The 15,788-nt window shown below is 51.8% G+C and overlaps 6 protein-coding genes across 7 annotated transcripts; 3 read left to right on the plus strand and 3 right to left on the minus strand.

Annotated features, from left to right (window-relative positions):
• Nucleotides 1-1,357: 1,357 nt before the first annotated feature.
• Nucleotides 1,358-3,769, plus strand: PV10_06041. 2 transcript variants are annotated; one of them, XM_016370791.1, is made up of 6 exons: nucleotides 1,358-1,490; nucleotides 2,019-2,129; nucleotides 2,286-2,312; nucleotides 2,367-2,542; nucleotides 2,600-3,144; nucleotides 3,205-3,769. In XM_016370791.1, exons 2-6 carry the CDS (start codon nucleotides 2,127-2,129, stop codon nucleotides 3,549-3,551), a joined length of 1,098 nt encoding a protein of 365 aa, XP_016223084.1. In that variant the 5' UTR covers nucleotides 1,358-1,490; nucleotides 2,019-2,126; the 3' UTR covers nucleotides 3,552-3,769. The 2 variants fall into 2 exon arrangements, with proteins under 2 accessions (XP_016223084.1, XP_016223083.1); XM_016370790.1 differs by having other exon boundaries at nucleotides 2,019-2,312.
• PV10_06042 (uncharacterized protein) lies at nucleotides 3,671-5,962 on the minus strand. Its single transcript, XM_016370792.1, has one exon. It carries the CDS (start codon nucleotides 5,617-5,619, stop codon nucleotides 3,964-3,966), a length of 1,656 nt encoding a protein of 551 aa, XP_016223085.1. The 5' UTR covers nucleotides 5,620-5,962; the 3' UTR covers nucleotides 3,671-3,963.
• A 717-nt stretch (nucleotides 5,963-6,679) lies between these two features.
• Nucleotides 6,680-7,908, plus strand: PV10_06043 (pyridoxine biosynthesis protein pyroA). The gene has a single exon (XM_016370793.1). It carries the CDS (start codon nucleotides 6,802-6,804, stop codon nucleotides 7,759-7,761), a length of 960 nt encoding a protein of 319 aa, XP_016223086.1. The 5' UTR covers nucleotides 6,680-6,801; the 3' UTR covers nucleotides 7,762-7,908.
• On the minus strand, nucleotides 7,889-9,585 carry PV10_06044 (uncharacterized protein; the record flags this gene model as incomplete). Its single annotated transcript, XM_016370794.1, has 1 exon — nucleotides 7,889-9,585. The coding sequence occupies one exon, from the start codon at nucleotides 9,583-9,585 to the stop codon at nucleotides 7,903-7,905; it is 1,683 nt and encodes a 560-aa protein (XP_016223087.1). The 3' UTR covers nucleotides 7,889-7,902.
• A 273-nt stretch (nucleotides 9,586-9,858) lies between these two features.
• PV10_06045 (glutamate N-acetyltransferase/amino-acid acetyltransferase) lies at nucleotides 9,859-11,611 on the plus strand. The gene has a single exon (XM_016370795.1). It carries the CDS (start codon nucleotides 10,041-10,043, stop codon nucleotides 11,454-11,456), a length of 1,416 nt encoding a protein of 471 aa, XP_016223088.1. The 5' UTR covers nucleotides 9,859-10,040; the 3' UTR covers nucleotides 11,457-11,611.
• Nucleotides 11,612-11,629: 18 nt separating this feature from the next.
• PV10_06046 (protein transporter SEC61 subunit alpha) lies at nucleotides 11,630-14,121 on the minus strand. The gene is made up of 4 exons (XM_016370796.1): nucleotides 13,766-14,121; nucleotides 13,579-13,679; nucleotides 13,351-13,518; nucleotides 11,630-13,285 (listed from the first exon to the last, which is right to left on the minus strand). Exons 1-4 carry the CDS (start codon nucleotides 13,773-13,775, stop codon nucleotides 12,134-12,136), a joined length of 1,431 nt encoding a protein of 476 aa, XP_016223089.1. The 5' UTR covers nucleotides 13,776-14,121; the 3' UTR covers nucleotides 11,630-12,133.
• Between the last annotated feature and the right edge of the window lie 1,667 nt (nucleotides 14,122-15,788).

Genomic DNA, 15,788 nt, shown 5'->3' on the forward strand with positions numbered 1-15,788 from the left:
TTGTGGAGAAGCTTTGAAAGTGTGGTTGTGGTATTGGTCACGTGGACTTCAGACATGGGGATGGTATATGGCTTGTCATAATTCTCAAGTGAGATTACTGAGGTAAGGCTATAGAATAAGATATAACATCTTTGACATCAAATTACCCTAAGGACTTGCGCGGGATAGTTCTTGGTGGACTACAGTGGAGGGCAAGGTAGAGATGTTCTGATCACGTGATACGTAAATTCAACAGTTGGTTGTCTATCAAATCTTCCGCAACAGTGAAATGTGAGAACCGCTGGTTTACTTCAACACCGACGGAATGGCTAGACCATGCTCATTGGGGCTAGGATTAATGGGCTCCCGAGAGTGATTTAAGCCTAGAACGAGCAGGAAATGCTGACCCTTCTCAGGAAACAATAGAGAGAGAGAAGACGCTAAGCCTAATTTGCGATTCCACCGGTTATGGAAGAGATCGATCCGATGAGAACTCCCAAGATACAGTACCAAGCACAAATGAACAGCGGAATTGAAACCCACTAGACTGCAGCCGCGGAAGATCCAGTATTTACCACCTGATGCCCATGGCCATTTCAACTATCCGGTCGAGAGAGCAGGTCAGCCTCTTCGGCAGAATATTCTGGCGCTGTGACTCGCCATGTATGTACTTCAATACATTCCGATGGCAAGCGTCGATACAAGTCACCTGCCGTGCTTGACCTCCTCGTAGTCTGTCTCCGAGTTTCGGCCTAGTTTACCATGAAAGTCATCACACGGAGTGCTCGATACAGCAACATCACCTTCCTGTCTAGATCCGAGACATGGTCCACGAAACGTCGCTCGGAAACAGTCCCACAGCCCTCGCTCCGCGTTCGATGCACGGCATTGTACAGGAGTAGTAATAGTACCTAGAGGGGCCAGTCCGAACAAGCACCGTTCCTACGGGCCGACATAGGTTTCTGAGACGAGTGGCATGTTATGAGCTGGTTGTAACTACGGCATTTGCCCTGGTCTATACAATGATGATGTCTGAGGAGGGAAATTGTCGATGAGCAACAGTGCGGGGAGACACGTGAGGACAATCACACGCTCATATATCATTTGCCGTCAATTATAGTCGAAAGATCTACTCTGAAGCCCTGGTTGCAATTGCATAAACAAATGGTCATAACGACGTATCAACAATAAAGTGCCATGGCCCAGTGGCCTGTGAACCTAATGATCTAATCCCCATCGGATACTATGAGGTGGGGCTGGACGAGGGTTGCACAGGGAATTTGCTCGGATTGCTCCGCAAAGAAGAGGGGGGAATGAGGGAATAGCGAGCTGGAAGCATGGCGTGGCAGTGATTTTCTCACGATGGGTTCGAAATGATATAAGAGTTGACGTCCGTCCGAGCGAGAGGATTTTTGAAATAGATGTGACATTCCATTCTTGATTCTTTCTTCGCCTTCCAACCCAACCCAGCCTTGGAAGTCTTTTGAGATTCTATCGGAACCCCAGACCAAGTCAGGTGTGTATAGTACCCTTCCTTTACCCTTCATCCTCTGTCTTGTCTTGTGTTTTCTTGTGTCGCGGCTTCCTCGTTGTCTATTTCTCCTTTCGGTCACTTTCTCCCGCAGGAGCGAGCCGTGAGTGTGACTTGACGGAAAGAGCAAGTACCGACTAGCACCTGCCTTGTTGTCTGAGTTGGGATGTTCCGAGCGCAGCTGCACCTTCCCCTCTTTCTGCGTGTCGGATAGGTCCTTCCCCCACTCCACCACTGCGACTGCACCACATCCACATTTTATTCCATCCAAACGCGTCCCTTTGCCTCCTCTCAGGTCCCTGCAGCGCCTCTTTGTCTCTACCCGAGAGAGATCAGAGATCAGAGATGCCTCACGGGCCATGGGCGAGGGTTCGCCTGATCCCTGTCATGTCTACTTCCCCCATGCATCTCCCACTTGTGAGCATCCCCGCTAACTCGTCATCTCATTCAGTTAGTCCCATTACCCCAGGCTTAAAAGCTCTACCGGCGGAAAGTTGACAGTCAACAGGTCTCCTTGGATACCGTCTGAATAAATACTCTACCCGCCAGTCCTCTTCACCGACAATCTACTCATCTTTCAATATCCTCTCTAATTATTTGAGAAACAGTCTTCACAATGGTATTTGCCCGCGTTGCTTCACGCTCCCTGCGTTCCTCCACCTTTTCTCCTCTGGCTTCCACTTCCCCGCACTCCACTTTCGCCAGACGCGCTGCACAACCATCGTTTCTTCCTACTCTAGCCAAACGCACACTAACAGCATCTGCTTCTCGTCAGGGCAAAGTTCTTCTCGTCCTATACGATGTAAGTCATGACAACCATATCCCAACCTTTGATCTTGCTTCTGACTCGTTCTAGGGTGGTGAGCACGCCAAAGACCAACCCCGTCTGCTCGGAACCACCGAGAACGAGCTAGGTATCAGAAAATGGTTGGAAGATCAGGGCCACACCTTGGTCACCACCTCAGACAAGGAGGGAGAGAACTCCAAGTTCGACCAAGAATTGGTTGACGCCGAAGTCATCATCACCACTCCGTAAGAGGCCCACCTCGACCGTCATTCTCCCTTGGTCCTAATACTTCTGTCTTCCAGTTTCCACCCTGGCTACCTGACTGCCGAGCGTCTCGCCAAAGCAAAGAAGCTCAAGATCGCCGTCACTGCCGGTATTGGCTCCGACCATGTTGATCTCAACGCTGCCAACAAGACCAATGGAGGTATCACTGTCGCCGAAGTCACCGGCAGCAATGTCGTCTCCGTCGCCGAACACGTCGTCATGACCATCCTCACTCTCGTCCGCAACTTTGTCCCTGCTCACGAACAGATCGAGCGAGGAGACTGGAACGTTGCCGCCGTTGCCAAGAACGAATATGATTTGGAAAACAAGGTCGTCGGCACCGTTGCCGTTGGCCGTATTGGAGAGCGTGTTCTCCGACGTCTCAAGCCCTTCGACTGCAAGGAGCTCCTCTACTTTGACTACCAGCCCCTCAAGCCCGAGGTTGAGAAGGAGATTGGCTGCCGAAGAGTCGAGGACTTTGACGAGTTCCTTGCTCAGTGCGATGTTGTCACCATCAACTGCCCTCTCCACGAGAAGACCCGAGGTCTGTTCAACAAGGAGACCATTAACAAGATGAAGAAGGGTAAGCACCACCGTTCCATTTGCTCCTTCAAGTGACTCCCCACTAACACGTCCGTGACAGGTGCCTGGCTCGTTAACACTGCCCGTGGTGCCATCGTCGTCAAGGAGGATGTCGCCGAGGCTCTCCGCACCGGTCAGCTCAACGGCTACGGCGGTGACGTGTGGTTCCCTCAACCCGCTCCCGGCGACCACCCTCTGCGAACTGCCAAGAACCCCTGGGGAGGCGGAAACGCCATGGTTCCTCACATGTCGGGCACATCGATCGATGCTCAGGAACGGTACGCCGCAGGTACCAAGGCCATCTTGGAGAGCTACTTCTCCGGCCGAGAAGACTACCGCCCCGAGGATCTCATCGTCCACAAGGGTGACTATGCCACTAAGGCATATGGCCAGAGAGAAAAGAAATAAATGCGGTATGATTGACATGTTTTATCTGGACTTGATCGGTCTCGGTTAGGTCAGCAGAGGTGCGAAGCGAATAATATGCTTGCAGCGTTGTGAGCCATGTTTCAAATGCTACCAAGTGCTATGACTTTGACTTTGGAAAAAATTATCATGTTGTAAAGTCTATGCAAAATTCAAAAAGCTATCGGACCATCCCCGGTCGATGCGTGGTTCAATGTCTGTCTGCGTGAGATCTTGGTTGAATCTTTTTCATGTCCTCGTATCGTCATTGCATTGTCACTGCAAAATCGTCGTGTGTCCTGCCTGTCCTTGGTCTACACTTCCCAGACGCATTGTTGTCTGCGAGTGTTGCCGAGACTATCCACGTCTGACTAGATTTGTGGCTCAAGCCTCGATTCGATTTTGACCAGATCGATCAGAACTTGACGACCACAATCTCCAAACGTTCATTCTGACCGATAATCCATCTCTCGTCGCCGGCAATGCGACCCATGACGCCAATCTGACGGGTCCAGACGTCAGCCAGGGTGACCCAATCGCCAATAGCGTCGGCCTTGATTCGGGCAACGATGCGATTATCGAGACTTTGACCGGTGAAACAAGTTTCGACCAGGCTGAGACGGACGCGTGCTTCAGAGTCGACAACGTCCATGATGGGTAGGAACCACTTGTCGCTCTCCTCGACCTGTTCGCTCTCCATCGTACAGTGGCCACGATATGGCGGTAGATTGCCGTCCCATTCGCGCACCAGCACGGGTCCATTGGCAGAAAAAGGAAAACTCGTCGTTTTCGCACACCATAACCGTTCTGCGGGGTCGAAGTACCCTTGACCGGACACACCGGCGTTTTCCCGTACTGTCAATGTCTGTGATGGTGAGTCTAGATGTAATGACATGAGGGCCACGCTGGCGTGTTGCCGGATTCCGATGAATTCCATGTCTGTGAAGGAGAACCGCGACACGATGTACGGTCCGGCTTTTTCAGGTGGTCGGAATTTGCCTGCTGGGTCGGTTGATGGTTGGTAGGGTGATGGGGTCGATATGTCCCACACCGAGAGTGATTCGATTGGCATCTCCTCATCACCGGTGTACATGCTTCGATTCGGCTGCCAGAAATAGACGGCGTAGTGTTGTGAGTTGTGTGTTGAGAAGAATCGATCGTGGTAGTTGGGTGGTAAGCCGAGGAAATGCATCTTCCATTCTGAGCGCCACGTGATCTGCCATTCGCCGTCGCGTTTCTGCACATCGAAGCAATTGGCAAAGTGACGATTGACTTGTTCCATGGCATTGAGATTGTGAAAAGGGTCTTTCTCCGCCCACTCGACGATGAGCGTCGAATCCTTGAGTCGTATGTTTCGGATGATCTTGCCTCGGATATCAAAGGGAACGGGATATCGATCTCCAGTGGCTACGTCAAGAAGGGAGAGGATGTGAGGAAAGCCGTCATCCTCGATGTCCTGGGCTGGGGCATACACTAGCACACCATCGTCGTAGGTCCACAGTGTTGGTCGAAATAGATACGGTTTGGCCCCCACTCTACTCAGATGGATCGCGGCCGTCTCGTAGTATAGGCGACCACCGGGCTGGCTCTCATGGTAATCCCACTGACCAACAGGGAACCAATCCCCTAGCTGCTCCAAAGGGGCCATGGGATATTTGACGGCCTTCGCCGCGCTTCCCAAGGAGAGGTTGTCATATCGTGTCGCGACCAGATCGAAAACACGCTTCCAGTCGGTCTTGTCGCTTTGGCAGCCGTGAAAGTGTAATGCCTCCGGGGTTAAACCCCTGACTTCTCGGGCGTAGGAATACCGTTGAAGGACCAGTCGAAGATACTCAGGCTTCGTAAACACCCTCCGCCATGAGACTGAGACGCGTTGACAGTTGAGTACATCCCACGCGGCCAGATCTTGTAAGATCAACAGAAAGACATCCTGCGGAAGCTCTGGGAGCGATATAAGAGGGGCTGCCGCGATAGGCACTACGAGACTAGGGCCAGTCTTTGCGAGTAATAGTGGCGTTGTCGAGCGCATAGTTAGGACATCCGTGTCCTGGAGAAGGCACAAGGGCATCATGAGCGAGTGGACGGATCTTGCAACGAGTGGCCGGCCGAGCAACGCATCGAGAAGCTCGAGTCTTCGCTCATCGCTAGAGCCTGGAGGATTTAGGACATTGAGGTCAAGGATTGTTGTTGATGTTGATGTCGCAGGTTGATTGTGTAGAAAGTACTGGTGACGCGGGGCTTTACCTGTCCAACGGGCAAAAGGGAAGACTGCGCAAGCATGAGGTCGTTGTAGTCGTCTCGGGCATTACTTGAAATCCGTGGAGCTCCCAAGCTCCGTCTCGCGGTCGAGAAAAAGTCCCACTCGGATTGGATGATGGGTCTTTTTGACGACAGGAAATTGATCCAAAGTGAGGGGGTGGATGGAAGCGTGAAGGGGGGAGGGGATGGAGGGAGATGCTCAGATAAATTCGTCGCGTCGTGATTGGTCTGGGGAAAGCGCGGCCGGAGAAAGGGGCAGTACAGTGAATCATGACACAAGGAAGTGCAGTGTCTCCGTCATCGTGTGAGTAAGCCGCTCACGTGATCATTTTCTCAACTTGGGAAGCTCCTGCCATATTTCTGGCGGTTGTGCGACCCCTCACTTGCCACTTTTTGATTGATGAGATTTGCTCTTTCCCTCTGGCTACCGGCTGGTCGAGATTCTCACTTGCCAAGTTGGGTAAGAATTCTCCTGTTCGCCATCACTTTCGCAATCGCAGAATCTAACCGCCTGGCCCAGCCACAGCGGGGATATTTTGGTCATTCATAGCGATACAACCAAAAAATGATCGCCCAATGTACGGAGTAGCAGTCCAGCTCGATAGCCGTTTGGTCACTGAATCAAATCTCGTACTCTGCTAGCAGACATGTCATGCTTGTCCTAAGGCGTGCGCGGTGCCGCGCCTAAAGCGTTAATTTTCAAGCGCGGTTATCATGAGATGGGCATTCAATGCCCTTTCGTCCTGGCCTGCTCCGGGCAACGCGGGGAGTCATCAAAGTCCTAAGCACACACCCAATGACACCCCCAGCTCCCCGTAAATAGCCGGGCCGGCGTCCCTCTCGTATCAAAGTTTTTGGTCGTGACTCAAGACTTTTGCTTCTTTATTTTCTGCGATTGCTCTGCGCTTCGTCAAGACAACTTCACCAGTCTCTCCTACCTCCCAACCCACAATTACCTCGTGCATTGTTCTCTCCCGTCCTTTTAAGCACAATAATGGTCATTAACGACAACAACATGGCCTCCGATACCATCCCCGTCAGCGCCACCAATGGCACCTCATCCTCTGCCGTAACATCCTTCACCGTCAAGGCCGGTCTGGCTCAGATGCTCAAGGGTGGCGTCATTATGGACGTCGTGAATGCAGAGCAGGCCCGTATTGCCGAAGAAGCCGGTGCCTGCGCCGTCATGGCCTTGGAAAGAGTTCCTGCAGATATCCGAAAAGATGGTGGAGTGGCAAGAATGTCAGACCCTCAATTGATCCGAGAGATCCAAGCCGCCGTGACCATCCCCGTCATGGCAAAGGCCAGAATCGGCCATTTTGTCGAGTGCCAGATCCTCGAGGCCCTCGGCGTCGACTACATTGACGAGAGTGAAGTTTTGACACCCGCCGATGACAAATTCCACGTCGAGAAGACACCTTTCAAGGTCCCCTTCGTCTGCGGCTGCAGGAACCTTGGAGAAGCTCTCCGAAGAATCAGCGAGGGAGCCGCCATGATCCGAACAAAGGGCGAAGCTGGTACTGGTGATGTGGTCGAAGCAGTCAAGCACATGAGAACAGTTAACCAAGACATTGCCCGAGCGCAAGCCGCTCTGTCTGAAGGAGAGGGTGCCATCCGAGCTCTGGCACGAGAATTCGAGGTTGACCCCGTCCTCCTCAAGCAGACAGCTGAATTAGGAAGACTTCCCGTCGTCAACTTTGCCGCCGGAGGCATCGCCACACCTGCAGATGCAGCCTTGATGATGCAACTGGGATGTGACGGCGTGTTCGTCGGAAGTGGTATCTTCAAATCTGGGAACCCAGCAAAGAGAGCAAAGGCCATTGTCCAAGCCACCACCCACTACTTGGACGCCAAGGTCCTGGCTGAATGCAGTGAAGGTCTTGGAGAAGCCATCGTCGGCATCAACTGCGGCACCATGGCACCAACTGAGAAGCTTGCTGGTCGTGGTTGGTAAATATCAAAGACAAGGCATCTTCTGGCGTATGGGTTGCGAGAGCAAATGGTCATTAACTTCAATCGGAGTTTTGTAGACAGATGTAAATATCGTCACACAATGAAATATAAGCGGCACTTCGAGATTGGTAATGTCCCTCGTTCAAAGCACCAGATCCTCCAGCACAGCCTCCATCTCGTCTTTAATCAGCGGAACCCCCAGCATCTCTGTTCCGCTGGAATCCCGTTTACTCGTAATCATCTGATGGTCGTGGAACTCTTTGAGGAGGAACTGAAAGTTCATGCTGCTCGAGCAGATGAATTCCTCGGATGCCTTCTGGTACAACGTTCGGTACTCGATTCCTACCTCGTCGGCAGGTTCCCGAGACGTCTTTTGTCCGTCTCCGTTCGGCTGCCTGTCTCCCAAGATGGTCAGGATCTCGGAGAGTAGCACTCGGTAGAGATTGCGTGCGTTTTCTGGTAGCGATTTGAGGACGAATCCAATGCCTTCCTTGCCACCCACACGAAGTTTTTTCCGGCCCAAGAGATCATGAACTTCATCGACAACCTGGATCTCCGCCGTGTATGGAGTAAATGTGGTGGAGTCGTGAAACACAAATTTGAACTGGTTCAACAGAGATGAATTCCATAAACTAGGAAATGTTGGGGTGTCGGCCGTAGCAACGAAATGGATCAAAGGGTGGTCCGCAAGTCGAGCTAACACAGACTGAGCAGATGCACGTCGGATAGGGGAGGCATCAATCGAATTGACCATGACGATGAGTTGAGATCGAGGTGGGTGATCGGCAATATATTCGAACAAACCGTCAACCAGTTCATGAGGCTGCCCGACCAGCCGCAAACGTTCTTCTTCGCCCACCAAGGCTGACGCTACAGCATTGACGATGCCTCTAACATTCAGCTTTGCGGTGTAGCCATTGACGATGACAATGCGTGGAGGTATCTTTGAATTCTTATGGAGCCATTCCGCAAAGTTGCTGACCAACTTGCGTTTGCTGCCATATCCATAGAGACAAAGACCAAATCCTTGAGAAAGTTCAAATCGCCATTGGGGGAAGGACCTGGCATGGAGCTTCATGAGGTGGGCTTTGTCGGGGTCATGATGGTCTTTGTATGTTTGCATCTGGCTCTGAAATTCCTCCAGGTTCAACAATTTGACTGAATTGAACTTGTTGCTTGAAATTTGAGGCGGGCCTGCACGGTTTTGATAAAAGTACCGTTCTTCAGGAGGAATGTCTCCTTCTGGTGTAGGTGATCTTTTATTTTTGGCCCCTTTTGGTCGTCCACGTTTGCCCGGCGTCTTTACTGGAGTTGTAACGTTGGTGTCGATAGCTTCGTCACCAGGCTGCTTGGTGAGAGCATCATCTTCCGCCCGTTCTTCCTCTTCCTCTTCCTCGTCTAGTATAGCCCTGGCCAATGCATGCTCGCCATCCCAATCATCATCCTCGTTGGCCTGAGCAAGAATTTGTGCACTTTTGCGTTTGGCCGATCGATCAGCTCTTTTGGATTTTGAAGGTGTCTCAGTCAGGGTTCTTTTCTTTCTGGGGGTCGAGAACAAGGTTCTTCCATTGGATTTTGGCGCCGGTTCGTCTTGGTCGGTTTCCTCTACCTCAAAGAGGGTGGTTGTAGTTGTGTTTTTTCGTTTAGGGCGTGATGAGCCTATGTTCTTGGTAGGCGTGCCATTTACGAGCGGCTCCTCCATAGAATGAGCGTCCGCCTGCGTCCCGTTTGTGAGAGGTATATCGTCTTGCGGGTTTCGTCTTGGGCGTTTAGAAGGGGTTTGGGTTGGTTCAGTCGCCGTTTCTGGCGCTTTTCGTTTGGCCATTTTCTTGTGATGATGAGAACTATTCACTCAAACATGTTTCCAGCCCATTGAAAGATTAATTCAAGCACCGGTTTGTGGGTATTCAAGCACCGTGTCACAGGGGATGTAATAAGGCTTCACAACGCGGTCAAAGTCCACGTTAACGCGGGCTCCTTCCCTCTTTACACGACTCCGCAAATCTCAGTCTATGATTGGCTGGAGCTTGACCCGCAAAGATTCTTCGGCAGAGATTCAAAGACTCAAAGATTGCTTCTTTAGCAAGTGACTCACAGTCTTGACTTCTGCTAGGATCCCAGACCCTGGCATCAATTTCATGATGATAGCTTGGTGATAACTCACACCTCAGAGATCTTGAAACCTGCGAAGTACTCGAAAGACTGGGGATAGAGGCCGGCCCAGTGATTCACACCTTCAACTCACCCCTCTACGACAACCTTACGGTGTAGTCCTTCAAGATGGTGACACCGACTTCATCAAGTGCCGGCGCCCGGTCACTCATCAGGACCTTTGTCCGTCATTACTCTGCTCCTGTGGACTCTTCAATTCCAGCTTCCAAAGTCAAATATGTACCCACATCTGGCACATATCCCAAAGGATTCAACGTTTCAGCTACATACGTTGGCGTCAAGGCAGCCAACAAATCCAACCCTGACCTAGCATTCATCACGTCAGATCGACCTGCATTTGGCGCTGCAGTCTTTACGACCAACAAATTCCAAGCCGCACCCGTCCAAATATCTCGATCCGTCCTAGAAAAACGAGGCGGCGCCGGCATCCGCAGCATCATCATCAACTCAGGCTGTGCGAACGCCGTCACAGGAAAGGGCGGCATGGAAGACGCGCAAGCCATGTCTGACACAGCAACTGCACAATTCCAACAATCATCTCAACCAGAAGACGGCCAAGGATCCAACAGTCTCGTCATGTCGACAGGAGTGATCGGTCAACGACTCCCCATCAAGAAGATTCTCTCTAAGATCCCTACCGCCCACTCCAATCTCGCCGACACTCATGCTGCCTGGCTAGCGACCGCCAAAGCAATCTGCACGACCGACACATTCCCCAAACTCCTCTCCACTACATTCCGACTCCCGTCCCATCCAGACACAGAGTACCGCCTTGCCGGCATGACCAAAGGTGCCGGGATGATCCATCCCAATATGGCCACTCTCTTGGGAATCCTCGCCACCGATGCATCCATCTCCGCCACGGCATTACAAAGCCTGTTGACCAACGCCGTAACTCAATCCTTCAACTCCATCTCCATCGATGGCGACACATCCACCAACGACACAGTCGCCATCCTCGCCAACGGCGCCGCCACACCCTCCCCATCCACCCCATCAATCTCCTCCCCCGAGTCCGAAGACTACATGGCCATGTCTCGCATCCTCACTGAATTCTCGCAAAAACTATCCCAACTCGTCGTTCGCGATGGCGAAGGCGCCACGAAATTCGTCCAAGTCACCGTCAAAAACGCCACTAGTTACGCCGATGCAAAACTCATCGCATCAACCATCGCACGGTCACCACTGGTCAAAACAGCCCTATACGGCAAGGATGCCAATTGGGGCCGTATCCTCTGTGCGATTGGATACACGCCGAATCTGTCTGAGGGGGCCGTGGTGCCGACAAAGACGAATGTTTCGTTCATCCCGGCATCGAATTCAAAGTCGAAAGATGAGGGGGTGTTGAGATTGTTGGTCAATGGTGAGCCGGAGACGGTGGATGAAGATCGGGCGTCGAGGTTGTTGGAAGATGAGGATTTGGAGATTGAAGTCGATTTGGGAACGGGTAGCGAGGAGGCCAAGTATTGGTTCTGTGATTTCAGTCATGAGTATGTTACTATCAATGGTGATTATCGTACATAGAAAGTAGAAGTTTGCTTGCGGAGGGAGTGGTGTAAGTAGACTCAACAGATATGAAGGTGGTGTTGGTGGTGGTGGTGGTGTGGGTTGGTAGATTATGGAATATATATATATCGAAAGATGAATCCACCCAACAAAGTCTATGGCACTTAAGAATCTCGAAGATAGCACAGCACTTACATTAGATCGATCAATTGTTCGTTCATACACAAACACGTCAAATACTTGTACATGACTACAGTCTTCAGGTACATAAGGTACTAGGTAGATACCTGGTAGCCGAGATTTTTCATTCTTTCGCTCTCCGTGTTTCTTTTTTGATCATGTCATCCGCGTCCATGTCCAACAGTCCACATAACCCAACCAGCCCCCAAGTTCCCATTCCCAGGCAAAGGGAAAACGGAAACCTCAAAACCACAAATGATCCTTGACGCTATGCAGCGATGTATGGGAAGGAGGAAAAGAGCATTGCTTTTTGGATTCTCGATGTGGATGATGTCGTGACTAGGCTTGTCCTCCACCCATTCTCTCCTTCCAACCCCGTATTTCGCCCTCTCATCTCTCCCTTGTTTCCTCATCTCACTCCCAGACATGTTGGGAGGGAAAGTAATTTTTCTAAATCTGATTTGTGGGGTTAGATTATTCTCCAGATGAAACCACCAACGTTCTGGATATGTAATCTAAGCAATAAGCCCCTTGAGATTGGCACCGAAATCGCCCTCCTTGGCGGCGATTTCAAAGTAGCCATAGATGATGGTGACGGCCAACAGAATACCGGTGCCGCTTCCAAGAGCGCCTAGCATATCGGATGCGACGGACAAAGCGCCAATGCAGGCACCGCCAAAGGCGGCAGCAGTGGGGATGACACGCTTGAGTTCCTTGTACATGCTCTGTTCACGATGACCGGCCATGACGAGACCTTGTTCCTTGAGTTGCTTGGCCACGTCACGTGGGGCAGAGCCGGAGACCTCGATCCAGGTCTTGGAGAAGATGGCACAAGTGACGATGATAAAGGTGATGTAGATGACAGTGTGGATTGGGTCGAGCAGTGCGTCGGTGAAGCTGTGAGGAGGGGACATATAGTAGGCGACACCACCAGAGGCAAACAATTGCGATGATCCTTCCTTGGGCTCCCAGGTTCCGATGAGCTTGACGAGGAGGTTGTCCGAGAAGCGGGTGTACAGCATTTGGCTGATCATGAAGATGTTGGAGGCCAATGCTGATTGCAGCATGATGGGCATGTTGGAGGTGTAGAAGAGACGAATAGGGTATGAGCCACGCATTCCGCGCTGGCGGGAAGACTTGACGGGGATCTCGACGCGGAAACCTTGGAGGTAGATGACGGCGGCAAAGACGGTCAAAGTGGCGAGCAAGTTCATGACATTGGGGAGATGTTGTCGGTAGAATGCTTCGCGGAGGGCGCGAGTCTTGTCTGGCCAGGTCACCAACAGGTGGAAGAGGGCAATGACGGCACCTTCGAATTCTTTGCCACGTCCAGTGTCGATGGTGGTTGGGGAGAATGCCTTCCAGATGATGGACTCGCAGATGTTGGTGGCAATGAAAAGCGAAATACCAGAGCCCAAACCGTATCCCTTTTGCAACAGCTCATCTAGCAGAATGACCACCAAACCGGCGAGGACCAACTGCACAATCAAGAGGAGACAGATACCGGCGCCCAAGTCGCTGGGCTGGCCATATAGACCGGTCAGAACAAAAACGCAGGCTTGTCCGAAGGAGAGGATGATGGCAAAGAGCTTTTGCGCGGTTTGGTAGAGTTCACGGTCGGATTTGAGGTCGAGGTTGACATCGATGAGGTGGGTTCCGGCGAGTAGCTGGCCAGGTGCGTTAGCTAATGTGGTTCCGCATGGTGTTGAACGAGGATATGGGTGGTACGTACCTGGAAAACCATGCCAGAGGAAATAATGGGTGTTGTACCCAACTCCATCAGGGTTCCTCTGTTACTGGCCAACATCATACGGAGCCAATAGATGGGATCCGAAGTATCAGAAGAGACAATGCCATACAGAGGCATTTGGCTCATGACCAAGAAGATCAAAAGAGTGCACTGAGCGCGTGGTCAGCGTGTCGTGTTGGTAGTGTGTGTGGGTGCAGCTGGATTTCTTACTCCTGTCCACATCAACTTTTGATTGAAATTGATTTTGGACTCTGGTGCAGCCACCTCGGGTAGGAGGGGTGTAAAGGGTTTAATGAGATCGAGGAAACGAACTGTGTAAATGGTGGTTAGTTGGTGTTTATGAGATGTAATTGCTCAACCACAATTGAGGATGCGGTCGCAGGATGGAATTACTCACGTCCGCTCATGATGAAGGATTGTCGCAGGCAGGCGGATTAGCTAGGTCAAAGCTGTGAGGAAAAGGAAAAGGATGTAAGGAAGGGAGTGAAAGAAGAGTGAATTGCGTGGTGTAGAAGACCAGCAAGAGAGGGATTGGATTGATGAAGCGTGTGTGCAAGGACAAGCTGGCGTTAGTGATAATGTGGGCTGGTAAATCAATGCAGGCGAGTGCTGGTGCTGGTGCTGGTGCAGTTGCCAGTGCGGCTGCCAGACTCAAATGTCCAAACTACTCCGTATGGTAGTATGAAGTGTGGAGTGTGCGAGTGCTAATGACGACTAAGCATCGAGTAACACGGCGATTTAGGCTGTGATGACTGAGATATAGGGAGTGGCTAGGGAGTGGCTAGGGGAGATGTGGAGGGTCGAAGGGCTACGAGGGCCAAAGGGGAAGCCTGGATGGAGAGCTTGTCACTGAGAAGGCACTTGAAAGTCCCCTGAACAGACGTCAGAATCTCAGAAACAGGAGGTACGGAGACTCTGATAGGCCAAAGCTCCGTGCTGTAAACGATGATTTGTTTGGCCTGAGGACACTTTGGACTTTTGGACTTTTGGACTTTGGAGAAATTGGAGGTACAAGAAAGTGCCAAGGTCTGATTACTGTCGTGTAGGCGTCATGGGTGTTTATGAGTTGCCCTACAACATCTACAGCTAATGGTTCAGTCCATAAGCGCACTCTGATATGGTTTTCAATGTGTTTCAATTCATGTTGGCACTCTGATGCCACCCTAATGCTTTCATAACTCGTGACTCATTACCATTGATGACCTGAACCCAACCCAAGACACAAAACAATCCCATTTCCCAAGACCTTTAGTCTCATTTGTCCTCCAGGAGCTCTCCGGTTAGAGCAAGCCCCTTTGCCCTATTGTTCCCAGGGCCATGCATGGTTGGAGTCATCTGGCTCCCCCTCGCTGTCTTCGTCCGAAGAAGCGTCCTCCCAGCCGGCCAGGTCTTCTTCGGACTCTTCCGAGCCCTGTTCTGGCCCAGAACCCGCAGGCGAATTGTCGCTGCTATTGTTGTTGATGGTGCTTTCCCACGCGAAGGGGCCTTCATTGCCGTTGCCGTTGTCGTTGTCGGCACCCCAGCCCCACTCAGCTCTCACAACGCCTGAGAGGTGGCAGATTTCACCCCAAACATCACCCAATCTGATTGGGAAGAGGCGGTCGATGGCCGTAGCCCGGTCCCAGGCCAAGACGATCCGGCGCTCGTCATCGAGCACCGCTTCCTGCTCTTGTCGGTTCTTGATCGCAAACTCTGGCAGGAAGGGCTTGAGATCTTGGGGAGCCACCCGGAGGTGGTCGGCGAAGCGTGCTCTGAGGGCGCTCACCACGTTGTACAGGTAGTCTCGTTGGGCGGCGAGGTCTCTGATGACGAAAAATTCATAGCCCATGTTTTCAACGCAGAGGTTTCGATCCAATATGGCCTCATACGCCTCGGTCCATGAATTGCCCGCCCTCCAAATGAGGGCCCTTCTCTCGTCCTCGAGTTGGGCGATCTTGTCTGCAAATCGTGCACGGGCAGTTTCTGCCCGAGCACCAAATGCTTGTGATTCTAGCAGGTTGACGTACTCCTGCAGGTCTTTCTTTTGGGCCTCGAACATGTCGGCGGCCGTCTTGTCGTCAACGCCCTGACAGACTGCCTTGAATTGTTCAGCATCAAGGCGACGATTGTCGAGTTCGAGCTCGCTGATGCGTTCGTTCAAGGCGGTGATTTCGCCCTCGTGCTTGCGCTCTAACCCAAGAATTTGGTCCAGTAACCGTGCGATGTCCCGGGCGCTCTTCTCCATTGCATCAATCGTTGCCTGTTGGCGACGACCGGCCTCGGTGACATCGTGGGCTAGCCCTTCCACTTGTCCTCGGCCGACGATGGCGCTTGCTCCATTGACGAAGTCAATCGTCGAGTCTCTTGTGACATTGAAGAGCTCCATGACTTTGGCATTGGCGTCTTGGAGCTGCCGGACCTGACCTTCTAGGTCTCGGATC

Source organism: Exophiala mesophila (assembly GCF_000836275.1).
Source record: "Exophiala mesophila strain CBS 40295 unplaced genomic scaffold supercont1.4, whole genome shotgun sequence".
In the NCBI taxonomy this organism is placed as follows: Eukaryota; Fungi; Ascomycota; class Eurotiomycetes; order Chaetothyriales; family Herpotrichiellaceae; genus Exophiala; species Exophiala mesophila.

Coding starts and splice junctions, on each gene's coding strand:
- PV10_06045 (XM_016370795.1), top strand. CDS start 10,041: ATGGTGACACCGACTTCATCAAGTGCCGGCGCCCGGTCACTCATCAGG.
- PV10_06043 (XM_016370793.1), top strand. CDS start 6,802: ATGGTCATTAACGACAACAACATGGCCTCCGATACCATCCCCGTCAGC.
- PV10_06046 (XM_016370796.1), bottom strand. Junction 13,519..13,578: donor AAAAGTTGATGTGGACAGGA/GTAAGAAATCCA, acceptor CCACGCGCTCAG/TGCACTCTTTTGATCTTCTT. Junction 13,286..13,350: donor CCTCTGGCATGGTTTTCCAG/GTACGTACCACC, acceptor GCACCTGGCCAG/CTACTCGCCGGAACCCACCT.
- PV10_06041 (XM_016370790.1), top strand. CDS start 2,127: ATGGTATTTGCCCGCGTTGCTTCACGCTCCCTGCGTTCCTCCACCTTT. Junction 2,543..2,599: donor GAAGTCATCATCACCACTCC/GTAAGAGGCCCA, acceptor TCTGTCTTCCAG/TTTCCACCCTGGCTACCTGA. Junction 3,145..3,204: donor CATTAACAAGATGAAGAAGG/GTAAGCACCACC, acceptor CGTCCGTGACAG/GTGCCTGGCTCGTTAACACT.
- PV10_06042 (XM_016370792.1), bottom strand. CDS start 5,619: ATGATGCCCTTGTGCCTTCTCCAGGACACGGATGTCCTAACTATGCGC.